This window comes from Bos taurus, chromosome 11, assembly GCF_002263795.3.
Source record: "Bos taurus isolate L1 Dominette 01449 registration number 42190680 breed Hereford chromosome 11, ARS-UCD2.0, whole genome shotgun sequence".
NCBI lineage: Eukaryota > Metazoa > Chordata > Mammalia > Artiodactyla > Bovidae > Bos > Bos taurus.
This window is the reverse complement of record NC_037338.1, coordinates 10,069,567-10,082,980: the sequence shown is the minus strand read 5'-3', so window position 1 is coordinate 10,082,980 and position 13,414 is coordinate 10,069,567. Positions and strand designations below refer to the sequence as shown.

The window sequence follows — 13,414 nt, the reverse complement described above, 5'->3', positions numbered from 1 at the left end:
TGAGGCGAGCATAACCAGAGGACATGCGAGCAGAGCATTCCTGAGCAGTCAGGTTTTCCGGCCACAACATCCTGTGCCAGGAAACAACTGGCCCTGAAGTGAGACGCTGAGTGAGCCACGGCCACTCGTGCCCACCTCTCTCGCATCCCTGTGGCTGCCAAGCCAAGAGCACAATCCCAGGCTCTGTCCTCTCAGCACGTAAGCCAGGAATCTAGCAGCAGGGGTGTGGTTCCAGTTCTCTGTGCCGTGAGCCCCCCTCCCACCCTCAGATGGGGAGGCTGGCAGAGGAAATCCAGAATCCCAATCCAAGATGAGAGGAGGGGAAGGAGAAAACTGGCCTTAGAGCTGTTCCCTCTTTTGCATCATAGTCTCATTTAAAGCTCTTCCTATTCTCAGCGCCTATATTGGCTGCCTTTTCCTCTTTCTCTCAGAGATAGAGGCGTACAAACACAGGCACACACACATGCATTCAGAGATTGCAAAGACGGACCCATGAGAACACACCATCACACAGATGCGTGCTTTTTTCCGCCTCACCTCAGTTCCTGGCCTTCTTCTCTGTTCCTCTTACCATACTCTTGGAACCACTTCTCCCTCTGCTCCCTGGTCCTTTCCTTCTGGGGCTGACTCGTTTCCCTAATCCCTTTCTTGAACTCCATTCTCTTCTCTCCCCTCTATCCCATGAGATCCGGGCTCACTTGCCTCCACAGTCTTAAGGCTGTCAGCAGGCATGTCCTCAGGTAGCAGGGGGAAAGGGCTGGGCAGCATCAGTTCCCGAGTGGCCACTGCCTTCACCAGCAGAGTGGGAGAGTGAGATGGCAGGATCACGTAGAAGGTGCTAGCGGGCTCTCTCAGTTTGTGTTCTCGGTTCAGGGGCTCCCCCTTGGCCAATAGCAGCCATTCTCTTTTCTGAAACAAAGACACAAAAGTGTAGGCTCATCTTCAGTCTTTGGCATGTTTGGAAGATTAGTCCCAATTGCCGGCCTGTTTACTCTCCCTCCCCTCAACTAGTTCTCGACGTTTTAAAGCAGTGCCATCATTTTGTGCAGCACAGAACTCTGAGGGGGTCTGGTAAGCCAGGCAGGTGGTAGGTGCCTGCAGAAGTTCATGGTTTCTAACATTTTGCTTATTATCTGGAGATGCACTGTGTTCCTGAAGACAGATCCAAAATGTCTGGAAAGTACCTGATGCTTCTCAAGTCTGTCAAATTGGAAATAAATGATATAGAACTCACGGTATTATGTGGCCAGGGGGAGAATTTGCCCCTGGTCCTAGGACATGGCCTTTTTAAGCCTGGAAGGGATGTTTGCTGGAAGGGATATTAGGAAATTGCAGGGCACTCCATTTCAGTTGGCTCAAGTAAAAAGTGAGGGCTTATTACTAGACTCTCAATTCTTTTTTTAAAAAAGTATTTATTTGTTTGACTGCGTCAGGCATAGTTGCAGAGTGCAGGATCTTAGATTTTGGTGCAGCATGCAGGCTTTTTAGCTGCAGCATGTGGGACTAGTTCCCTGATCAGGGATTGAACCTGGGCCCCCTGCTTTGGGAGTGTGGAGTCTTAGCCACTGGACCACCAGGGAAATCCTTCAAGTACCTTCTGATGTGGCTCAGGGTTTGGATTATTATCATTACTTTAATCTTTTTTTCATGCTGGTTCATGTATTTGTTTGTAGATTAGTTTGTTTATTTATTAAGAATTTGTTGAATGCCCGTTATGTCCCAAGCACTAGGTATGGGTATATAGAAATTCATTAGACACGTGAAGCAGAAGGTTTGTAAACTACTGTTTGTCCAAGATTTAGGATGACCAACTGTTTCAGTTTGTCCATCTTTAGCACTGAAAGTCCTGTATCCCAGAAGACACTTCAGTCTTGGGCGAACTGGAGCAATTGGTTACCCTTCTAAGACTCCTTGGAGAATAAAATATCTTGCCACCGTGGCAAGTCTCTGGGGGCTAAAACTATGGCAGTGTGACATTTCTTACACCTCAGGGTTATGAGGCAAATTCACAACTGTTATATCCTGGGGTTACTAAAAAAATCTGAATGCAGCACACAAAAAAATTATGATCCCTAGAATTTGAGTCTATTGATTTTAGGGACAATGGCTAAAATTATGTTAGAGAAGTGATATGTAGAAATACATGAGATCTCTCAAAAGTAACTCCTGATGTGGGAACTGTCAGAGGACTGGGAAAAGATTGATTTGAAAGGATTTTACAGGGCACTTTAAAATTTCTGGACTAATTTACAGAGAGATTGACAGAGGCTCTGGAAGAAGACAGGCAAATATACCCTTATTAGAATGGTAAAGATATTAATTTATCTGCATTTCCCAGGAACATCCTGAGAAAGTAAGAGGTAGGGAAATTGAACTTTAAGGCTCCTATTTTGACTCTGAATTTCTAACCTCTTCCTGGACAGTGATTATTTGAAGTCCTGGAACCAAGCTTGAGCATGTTACCCAGGTCATGGGTTGACTTGTTCCTACAGGCACTGAACCTGTGATGGAAATAGTTAATTGACAAACCAGGTATCTGAGGTTGAGAAAAGGCAGTGGCATAGGGGTGTCTCAGAAGACCTTGGGATCCTCAAATTGAACAGTGCTTAATGACTTCGTTGCTATTGTTCAGTCACTAAGCCACGTCTGACTCTTTGCGACCCTGCGGACTGCAGCAGGCCAGGTTCCTCTGTCCTCTACTGTCTCCGGGAGTTGGCTCAAATTTACGTCTGTTTGGTTGGTGATGCTATCTAACCATCTCTTCCTCCGCCTCCCCCTTCTCCTTTTGCCTTCAGTCTTTCCCAGCATCAGCGACTTTTCCAGTGAGTTGGCTTTTCCCATCAGATGGCCAAGTATTGGAGCTTCAGCTTCAGCAACAGTCCTTCTGATGAATATTCAGGATTGATCTCCTTGCAGTCCAAGGGACTCTCAACAGTCTTCTCCAGCACCACCATTCAAAAGCATCAATTCTCTGGTGCTCAGCCTTCTTTATGGACCAACTGTCACATCTGTGTATGACAAATGAAAAAACCATAGCTTTGACTATACAGACCTTTGTTGGAGAAGTGATGTCTCTCCTTTTTAAGATGCTGTCTAGGTTTGTCATCGCTTTCCTTCCAAGGAGCAAGCCTCTTTTAATTTCACAGCTGAAGTCACCATCCACAGTAATTTTGGAGCCCAAGAAAAGAAAATCTGCCACCGCTTTCAATTTTTCCCCTTCTATTTGCCATGAAGTAATGGGACCAGATACCATGATCTTTGTTTTTTGAATGTTGAGTTTCAAGTCAGCTTTTACACTCTCCTGTTGCACCCTCATCAAGAGGCTCTTTAGTTCCTCTTCACTTTCTTTTTCTTTTTTTTAAAAAAAAAGAATAAAAAAAAAAAAGAAAAAGAAAAAAAATCCTCTTCACTTTCTGCCATTAGGTTGGTATCATCTGCATCTCTGAGGTTGTTGATACTTCTCCCAGCAATACTTGATTCCAGCTTGTGATTCATCCAGCCTGGCATTTTGCATGATGTACTCTGCATAGAAGTTAAATAAGCAGAGTGACAATATACAGCCTTGTACTCCTTTCCCAATTCTGAACCAGTCCGTTGTTCCATGTGAGATTCTAACTGTTGTTTCTTAACCTTAATACAGGCTTCTCAGGAGACAGGTAAGGGCTCTAGTATTCCCATCTTTTATTTCTCATAGTTTGTTGTGATCCACACAGTCAAAGGATTTAGCATAGTCAATGAAGCAGAAGTAGATGTTTTTCTGGAATTCCCTTGCTTTTTCTGTGATCCAACAGGTGTTGGCAATTTGATCTCTGGTTCCTCTGCCTCTTTGAAACCCAACTTGTACATCTGGAAGTTCTCAGTTCACATACAGTTGAAGACTAGCTTGAAGGATTTTGGCATAACCTTGCTAGCATGTGAAATGAGCAAAACTGTATGGTAGTTTGAACATTCTTTGGCATTGCCCTTCTTTGGGATTAGAATGATTAGATGACTGCTGAGTACTTTAGAATATGTTTTTTTCTAATTCAAAAGAAAGGAGCATGAGTTGGATGCTGAATTTACCAGAAGGTGGGTGAAAAAATTTCTATACTTATGTTGTGGTTAGGGACTTTGCTATGTAAGGTGTCAGGGAGTTTAGATTTTAGGAGGTGGAGGTTGATTCTTATTAGAACAGGTGTGACAGGGGGAGAATTGAATGGCATGCTGTATTCCAAGTTCAGCCTGATTAAAGTCATCCTCCCCACTTCTAATTACTAAAGCTCTGAAGGAAGGTGTGGTGTGGCAGCCACTGTTGGTTTCCTGGACACTGCCCCCACCCCCTTTCTCTCTGTTAGTCTTTCAGTGATATGTAATGTGGACTTAAATAATGAGACATCAGCAGAAGTGGCTTCTGGAAAAGCTTTGTAATGTGCTGGCAGGCTTTTTGCGCTTGCACCCTGCCCCTTCTTTCTCCCTAGGACAGGACTTGATCTTAAGGCGCAGCAGCCAGCTTGTGACCATGAGGCAGCAGGCATGAGGATGAAGTATACCTGCTAAGGATGCTATGGGAAAACAGCAAGAGCCTGGGTCCTCGACAGCACTGATCAACTGCACCAGCCCCAGAATTCTGTCCTCGCTCTTTTGTTACATGAGAAAAATAAACTCTTACTCAAAGTAGAGTTGGGTTGGTTTTCTGTTAGTAACAGCCAGATGGATCTTTTACAGATTTCAAAGAAAAAGAAGAAGAGGTGGTTATTTATTTCTAGTATATGGGAAAACAGGAGTAGAAGGGACAATTCAATGGCACTGGTGTAGGCCTTGCTAGAGGGGCAGGTGGGAGTTTATTATTATCAAGTAAAAACTCTAATCTCACTAAACCATTCCTTCTTTGACTTGCCATCAATGATGAAAAAGTGAAAGTATTAGTCACTCAGTCATGTGTGACTCTTTGCAACCCCATGAACTGTAGCCCTCCAGTCTCCTCTGTCTGTGGAATTCTCCAGGCAAGAATACTGGAGTGGGTTGCCATTCCCTTCTCCAGGGGATCTTCCTGACCAAGGGATTAAACCTGGGTCTCCTGCATTGTAGGCAGATTCTTTATCATCTGAGCCACGAGGGAAGCCCATCAAGATAATGACCTGGGACCAAATCCATCCATGAAAGAAGCACTGACCCACTCCTGAGTGGGAGAGCTCCTGAGGCAGCCACTGAGAGTAGGGAAGAGCCAAGAGCACTCATTTTGCATTGCTTGTGGGAACAGACACATTTCATTGTCATATGTGTCTAGGAAGAGAAATTACAGCTAGATGTTGAAGCTGGTTTTAGAAAAGGCAGAGGAACCAGAGATCAAATTGCCAACATCTGCTGGATCATAGAAAAAGCAAGAGAGTTCCAGAAAAACATCTGTTTCTGCTTTATTGACTATGCCAAAGCCTTTGACTGTTTGGATCACAATAAACTGTGGAAAATTCTGAAAGAGATGGGAATATCAGACCACCTGATCTGCCTCTTGAGAAATTTGCATGCAGGTCAGGAAGCAACAGTTAGAACTGGACATGGAACAACAGACTGGTTCCAAATAGGAAAAGGAGTTCGTCAAGGCTGTATATTGTCACCCTGTTTATTTAACTTATATGCAGAGTACATCATGAGAAACGCTGGGCTGGAAGAAACACAAACTGGAATCAAGATTGCTGGGAGAAATATCAGTCACCTCAGATATGCAGATGACACCACCCTTATGGCAGAAAGTGAAGAGGAACTCAAAAGCCTCTTGATGAAAGTGAAAGTGGAGAGTGAAAAAGTTGGCTTAAAGCTCAACATTCAGAAAACGAAGATCATGGCATCCGGTCCCACCACTTCATGGGAAATAGATGGGGAAACAGTGGAAACAGTGTCAGACTTTATTTTTCTGGGCTCCAAAATCACTACAAATGGTGACCGCAGCCATGAAATTAAAAGACGCTTACTCCTTGGAAGGAAAGTTATGACCAACCTAGATAGCATATTGAAAAGCAGAGACATTACTTTGCCAACAAAGGTCCGTCTAGTCAAGGCTATGGTTTTTCCTGTGGTCATGTATGGATGTGAGAGTTGGACTGTGAAGAAGGCTGAGCACCGAAGAATTGATGCTTTTGAACTGTGGTGTTGGAGAAGACTCTTGAGAGTCCCTTGGACTGCAAGGAGATCCAACCAGTCCATTCTAAAGGAGATCAGCCCTGGGATGTCTTTGGAAAGAATGATGCTAAAGCTGAAACTCCAGTACTTTGGCCACCTCATGCGAAGAGTTGACTCATTGGAAAAGACTCTGATGCTGGGAAGGATTGGGGGCAGGAGGAGAAGGGGACGACAGAGGATGAGATGGCTGGATGGCATCACTGACTCGATGGACATGAGTCTGAGTGAACTCTGGGAGTTGGTGATAGACAGGGAGGCCTGGCGTGTTGGGATTCATGGGGTTGCAAAGAGTTGGACACGACTGAGCAACTGATCTGATCTGATAGTAAAGCCATGCATACCTGGGGATTTTTGGAATCTGGAAAGGCATCAGGAAGAAGTTGTTGCTTTGGCATTATTTGCTTATTCTCTCCCTCCAGAAGGCAGGATGCAGGAGGGGAAGAAAAAGAAGCTACAGTGACAACTCCTCTGCTGCTCTCATACTGGCTTCCACAGAGGAGACCAGGGGAAGATGGTAAATGGGATTCCAAACCCCCAAGCATCAGACTGTATATTCTTTTCAAATGAACATGGAACATTCTCCAGAACAGATCATGTGATAGGCCATAAAACAAACTGTAATAATTAAAAAAATTAAAATCATCCAAAGTATCTTCTCTGATCACAGTAGAATGCAATTAGAAATCAACAAAGTTAGAAAATAATCTTTATTATTATTTTCATTTGGAAATACATCGACACTTACTAACCTTCATTTAAAAACTAGCTTGCCAAGTTTTTAGTTTGTTTGGTTTTTTCTTCTATAGCTAACTTCAGAGTATCAATTAAATGAATCTTACTTGCAGGTTAGTTTAAAAAGAAAGAGTAACAAAAAATTCACTGGCTCATATTTATATATAGGCTTAAGATAGTATAGCTAGATTCGTTAACTCAGAAATTTTCATTTTATTTCCTTCTCTTGGGTCTTCTGCCTTTTGTCTGAGCTTTAGATGGTAGCTTCTCACAAATCTAGGCTTTGTTTCACATCCAGGAATAAAATGACTTCCACCAATCCCAATAAAAGTCTTATTACATATTGCTAATACTTGCTAGACACACATCTGTTTGTGAAGCAAAGGAAAAATGATTAGTAATCAGACCTGAGTCATTAAAAGAAGCATAAAGTATGATGACCAGCCTAAAAAATAATGTTCACAACAGATAAAGTATGATACTACCAACACAATTTTTGGCCGAATAGTTTTGAATGTTTGTATATATATGTATGTGTGTGTGTGTGTGTGTGTGTGTGAGTGTATAAAAAAAAAAGAAATCAACAAAGAAAAGAAATTTGGGAAATTCATAAGTATAAGAAAATTAAATAACATACTCCTAAGTAATCAATGGATCAAGGAAGAAATCACAAAGAAAATTAGAAAGCAATCTGAGATGAGTTTAAGTAAAAAACACAACATACCAAAACTTATGAAATATAGCCAAAGCAGTGCTTAGAGGGAAATTTATAGCCGATAACTCCTCTATTAAACTAAAAAGAAAACAGATCTCAAATCAATACCTTAATCTTCTACCTTAAGAAACTAGAAGAAGAAGACCAAACTAAACTTAAAGCAAGTAGAAGGAAGGAAATTAAAAAATTACCGGAGTAAAAAAACATAAAATAGACAGTATAAAAATAGTAGAGAAAATCAATGGAACCAAAGTTGGTTCTTTGAAAAGATCAATAGAAATGTAAAAACCAGTTAGCTAGATTGATAAGAGAGAAAGAAAATACCTAAATTAGTAAAATCAAAAATAAAAGAGGTAGCATCAGGACTTTCCAGGTGGTCCAGCCGTTAAGACTCCGTGCTCCCAATGCAGGGGCCCTAGGTTTGATCCCTGGTCAGGAAACTAGATCCCACATGCCTCAATTAAGAGTTTACATGCTGCAACTAAGACCTGGCACCACCAAACAAAAATAAATATTAAATTAAAAAAAGAGGTAGCATCAATAGTGACCTTACAGAAATGAAAAATATTATAAGGGAATATTATAAACAATTGTATGACAACAAATTAGGTAACCTAGATGAAATGGACAGATTCCTAGAAAGACACGAACTGCTAAGACTGACTCAACAGGAAATAGAAAATCTTCTGAATAAATCTGTGTCAGGAGTCCCCAAGACTACTCCTGGGTTGAGTGATTCACTAAGAGGACTCACAAGACTTAGCATAAATATGACTTATTATGGCAAGAGAATACAAAAGAAAATCAGCATGAAGAAAAGGCTTATGGGTGAAGTTCAGAGGAAACAAAGTGTAAGCTTTTAAAAGTCCTCTACCTACAGAGTTGGGCTTCCCTGGTGGCTCAGTGGTAAAGAATCCTCCTGCAATGAAGGAGTTGCAGGAGATGCAGGTTCGATCCCTGGGTTGGGAAGGTCCCCTGGATGAGGCATGGCAACCCACTCCAGTATTCTTCCCTGGAGAATCCGATGGACAGAGGAGCCTGTGGGCAACAGTTCATATGGTTGCAAAGAGTTGGGGGCATGACTAAAGCAACTTAACATGCACACACACACATGCTGTAGAGTCACAGAACATACTTAATTCCTCTAGTGTTAAACTGTGGCAGTATATGTAAAATGTTGTCCACCAGAAGTCATTAGAGACTCAGTGCCCAACAGTTTTTTGGAGGTTGGTCACATAAGCACCTTGTACCCAGCACATCCCAAAGTTCTAGACTCCTGTAAGAAAAGCAGATGTCAGCACATACTTTTGCACAGTGAGCCACTGGGGGATGGTGGGAACACTCCCTAAATCCAAATTCCCATATGCCAGACAAGGGTTAATCTTGTAAGTAGGACTTTCTAAGCAAAGAAATCTCAGGCCTGCTATATAAACTTTTTGGCACAATCTATAACAAGTAAAGATATACAGTTAGTAATTAGAAGATTTTCCACAAAAAAAATTAAGGCCTAGATGGCTTTACTGGTGAATTGTGCCAAACCTTTAAATAAATATCATTAATCTTTCACAAATTCTTCCAAGAAAACAGAAGATGAAGGAAAACTTTGCAACTAATCTACGAGGCTAGTATTACCCTGATACTAAAACTAGAAAAAAAAATCACAAGAAAATTACAGACCACTATTCCTTACAAATATAGATGCAAAAAACCTCAGCAACATACCAGCCAACCAAATCCAGCAAATATAAAAAGGATTATACACTAAAAGTGGGATTTATTCTAGGAATGCAAGGTTGGCATAATATCTGAAAGACCAAACAATGTAATACATCATGTTAATAGACTAATGGATGGAACTACATAATTAACTCAATAAAGGTGGGAAATGCATTTGATAAAATTCATGATAAAAACATTCAACAGAATGGAACTTCCTCAACCTATCAAAGGCCTCCATAAAAAACTACAGTTAACATCATAGTGAAGTGAAAGTGAAGTCGCTCAGTCGTGTCCGACTCTTAGAGACCCCATGGACTACAGCCCACCAGGCCCTCTGTCCATGGGATTTTCCAGGCAAGAGTACTGGAGTGGGGTGCCATTGCCTTCTCTGTTAACAGCGGCTAGGCATATTATATTTACTTGGAGCTGGTATACTTGGTGACAGCCTTAGTGCCCTCGGACACGGCGTGCTTGGCCAGCTCCCAAGGTAGCAGCAAGCGCATGGCGGTCTGGATCTCCCTGGATGTGACAGTTGAGCGCTTGTTGTAATGCGCCAGGCACGATGCCTCGCCAGCGATGCGCTCGAAAATGTCGTTGACGAAGGAGTTCATGATTCCCACGGCCTTGGACGAGATGCCCGTGTCCGGATGGACTTGCTTCAGCACCTTGTACACGTACACGGAGTAGCTCTTCTTGCGGCTGCGCTTGCGCTTCTTGCCGTCCTTCTTCTGGGCCTTGGTCATAGCTTTTTTAGAGCCCTTTTTAGGGGCAGGAGCAGACTTAGCCGGTTCAGGGATGTCTATAATGACAACACCCAACAACACAGACTGGGTGCTTAGCCCCTAAGATTAGGAGCAAGACAAAGATGTCTGCACTTGTCATTTCTATTCAACAATGTTGGAGATGTACTGAAGACCAAAGGGCCATTTCCCACATTTCTGGACTATTAGCCCCTCTAGGATTATGAGCATGTTAATATCCTAGCACTTGAGGACTAATATTTTTAAAATTTTATTTAGAAAAATATAATAATGTGACATTTCTCAACATCAGAGAGCTAAGGTGCACATTGATACCATTTACCAGTTCTGTGAAGGTTGAAATAGATGTGATAATGGGTACATGGGTGGGGACAGGGAAAAAAGAAAGAGTAGGGGCAGGCTGTGGTGGGAGGCAGGAACAGCTTCATAGTGAAGGTATTTAAGCAGAATCTGGAAAAAAGTTAAAAAAATTTGTTGTGTGGCTAAGGCAAGGGGAAGGGAGCAGCATGAAAAAGGGTGTGGTGGTGTGAAGCAGTTTAGCATCTTTGGGAAACATTTAGTAATTTATAAGTATGGCTGGTGTGGAGGATAGAAGGGACATGGTGAAAGATGAAGCAAGAGGCTGGGTCACAAGAAGGCTACTGATGCTGTGCTATCCTGCTATTCTAGCCCCTGTCTGTATACACTGGAGGCTGTATACTCTAACTACATTCTGATCATTTTTAACAAATGGCTCTTGACCTGCCATCACCCCACTCTCAGCTTAGATTCTTGCTCTTGACTCTTTGCCTAATATAACCAAGGAATTTCCATTTCCCCACCCATTTACAGCCCAACCAGGTCATTGCCTATGTACTTTGACTTCTGCTGGGCATACCTTGGCTTGAATCCTGTCACTTCTGTGGCCAATTAGGGCAGACATGGGTTGTAAAGCTCTGGAATGTGTATCCAGAAATTCTGACATTTTAAGTTGGAAACTGAAAGATCTATTAAATACTTAATATAAAGATCTGTTAAATAGGTGGTATTTTCATTTCTTTTCCTAGTTCACACAGACATGACTTTGTAAGAGAAATGAGGATGTGGAAAGTGAGTCACTAGCTACATAATGGGGACTATGTAGTAGGATTTGGTAACTGAAAAGATGTTTTCCTAGTGATGAATAAATTCATCTAATAAATACTTGGAAAAATTAAATATATAATTCCCTACCACATTCTCCAAAGTGGTTATCCAAGTTTAGAAAAAGGCAACAACAACAACAACAAAATAAACAATTAGGGGGACTGGACAAAGGAAATAAAAGGTGCTGCTCCGTGCTCAGTCACTTAGTCATGTCCGACTCTTTGCAACCCCAGGGACTGTAGCCCGCCAGGCTCCTCTGTCCATGGAATTTTCCAGGCAAGAATACTGGAGTGGGTTGAAGGGTGATAGTAGAGCCAAGATTAGATAAGATCATAAAAATGCAAACCGCCCACTTTTGCTAGAAGCTATGCCCAGGAACCTGAAAATGAGAACACGGTGGAACCAGCCAACTAACTGAGGGTAAACGAGAAAATGTATTACAGATTGTCCAGTCAGATAAAGGATGCAAAAGGGAATAAATGAACATTTAATAACCTTCAACTTCTACATTTAAGTGGGTTGGAATGGCCAGAGGCAGACTGGTTTTCCTGCCTAGAATATCTGTGAAAGCTGAAAAATATATAGAAACCATTTGGTTGAGGGCTGTGAGAAAGTGCTGAGACAACAGAAGTGAGAGGTAGCTAAGTTTCTGGAAAAGGAAGAATTCGGAGAAGTGAGAGAGGTATTGTAATCCTGAGGGCATATGTTTATTTTGACTTGAAGGGAATGGTGGTTGGGAACTGATAATCTAGGATTTATATCTCCTGAGGCAGTTGCAAGGGAACAGAGAAACTAGCAGAACTTTTTGGTGGAGATTTGACAGGGGTAAGACAGTTGCTCAAGTCAGTTTCTCACTTACCATATTTGCCAAATACTGGGGCTGCATGGAGCAGAGGACAAAAACACCCAAGGAGAAAGTCTCTAGAAGTAGAGCATTTTAGCAGACTTGAGAAACAGTGATTAGAGTTGGGATCGTCATGCGTATTATAGACCAGGTTTTCAGTGGAAAATTCTAGAGGGCCTGGAGCAAACCAGGGGTAGATTGAGACTTATCAGAACTACAGCCCAGCCTTGACTCAGCACAGCTCCTGAGTAGAAAAGGATGATTTGTCAAAATTATCTGCTTAGTGCAGGGCAGGATAAACTTGCTCAGAGGAAGCTAACACCACCTGGAGCCTTTATAATTTCTCTAGGCACAATGAGCATCTTTCATTAAAATATTACCAGGTTCACCAAAAGACAAGAAACACAAATGAAGAAAGAGACAATAGATACAGAACTACAAGTGATCCAGGTGTTGAGTTTAGCAAAGTACCTTAAAATAACTATGATTAGTTTGTTTAAAAAAATACGTTAAAATGTGGAGAACTTCTCCAGAGAATTAGAATCCATAAAAAAGAAACATATGTAATTCATAGAACTACTAACCAACCATTATGTACAAATCATATGCCAGATGTATGCCAGGTGCTTTACACATGTAGTATTACTTAGTCATCTTAAAAACCACACGAGGTATTTTTTATTGTCTTGTTTTACATGTGAAAGAGACAAGGGTTACTAATATGTCCATCATGCATCTTCTCCCTCTTTTCCCTTCTCTCACACTCCACTTCTACTCATGAAAGGAGAAGCTGTGTGGATTCTATTCCTGTATATTTTAGATAGGTAAAGAGAGACAGGACCTAAGAGGGAAGGGACTATGTCAGAGAGGCTAAATCAATCTGTAGAATATATGTATATATATATACGGCTGAGAGAGGAAGGAGATAGAGGAACAGGAACTGGAACAGAGTCTTAGTTTTTGTGTGTGCATGTATGTGAAAGGCTCTTAGAACATCTCCAGGTTAGATATGATTGAGGAGTAGAGGAAGAAAATTTGAAAAATATCATTGTGGGTAATGAACTATTTCCTGTTTGGTGTTCTTTGAAAGCACACATAAATTAATTTTAAAATTACTATTTGTCTTCTGGGTAGTGCTTCTTTATATGCCATTTATATGGAGACTACAGCACGTGGGGCCACTAGATTTGTTAGGGTCACAAATAGATAAATACACTTATGTTTAGAGAGGTTAAGTATATGGCCTAAGTTCACATAATTGGAAAATAATGAAGCTTTCAGAAACCTAGGACCATCTGATTCCAAAGCCCACACTTTTCACGGACAATATAAACTGTATTTTACCACAACAGATTAGAAAAC

General features: G+C 41.6%; 2 protein-coding genes across 3 annotated transcripts in view; both read right to left on the bottom strand.

Moving 5' to 3' along the window:
* Positions 1 to 13,414, bottom strand: part of M1AP (meiosis 1 associated protein) — a 95,524-nt gene that overhangs the window by 1,954 nt on the left and 80,156 nt on the right. For both annotated transcript variants that reach the window (XM_024999361.2, XM_059891706.1), the window contains one exon: positions 703 to 909. In XM_024999361.2, coding sequence (XP_024855129.1) covers positions 703 to 909 — 207 coding nt within the window. The remainder of the gene's footprint in view (positions 1 to 702; positions 910 to 13,414) is intronic.
* Positions 9,552 to 11,005, bottom strand: LOC107132904 (histone H2B type 1-H-like). Its single transcript, XM_015473380.3, has 2 exons — positions 10,961 to 11,005; positions 9,552 to 10,164 (listed from the first exon to the last, which is right to left on the bottom strand). Exons 1-2 carry the CDS (start codon positions 11,003 to 11,005, stop codon positions 9,739 to 9,741), a joined length of 471 nt encoding a protein of 156 aa, XP_015328866.1. The 3' UTR covers positions 9,552 to 9,738.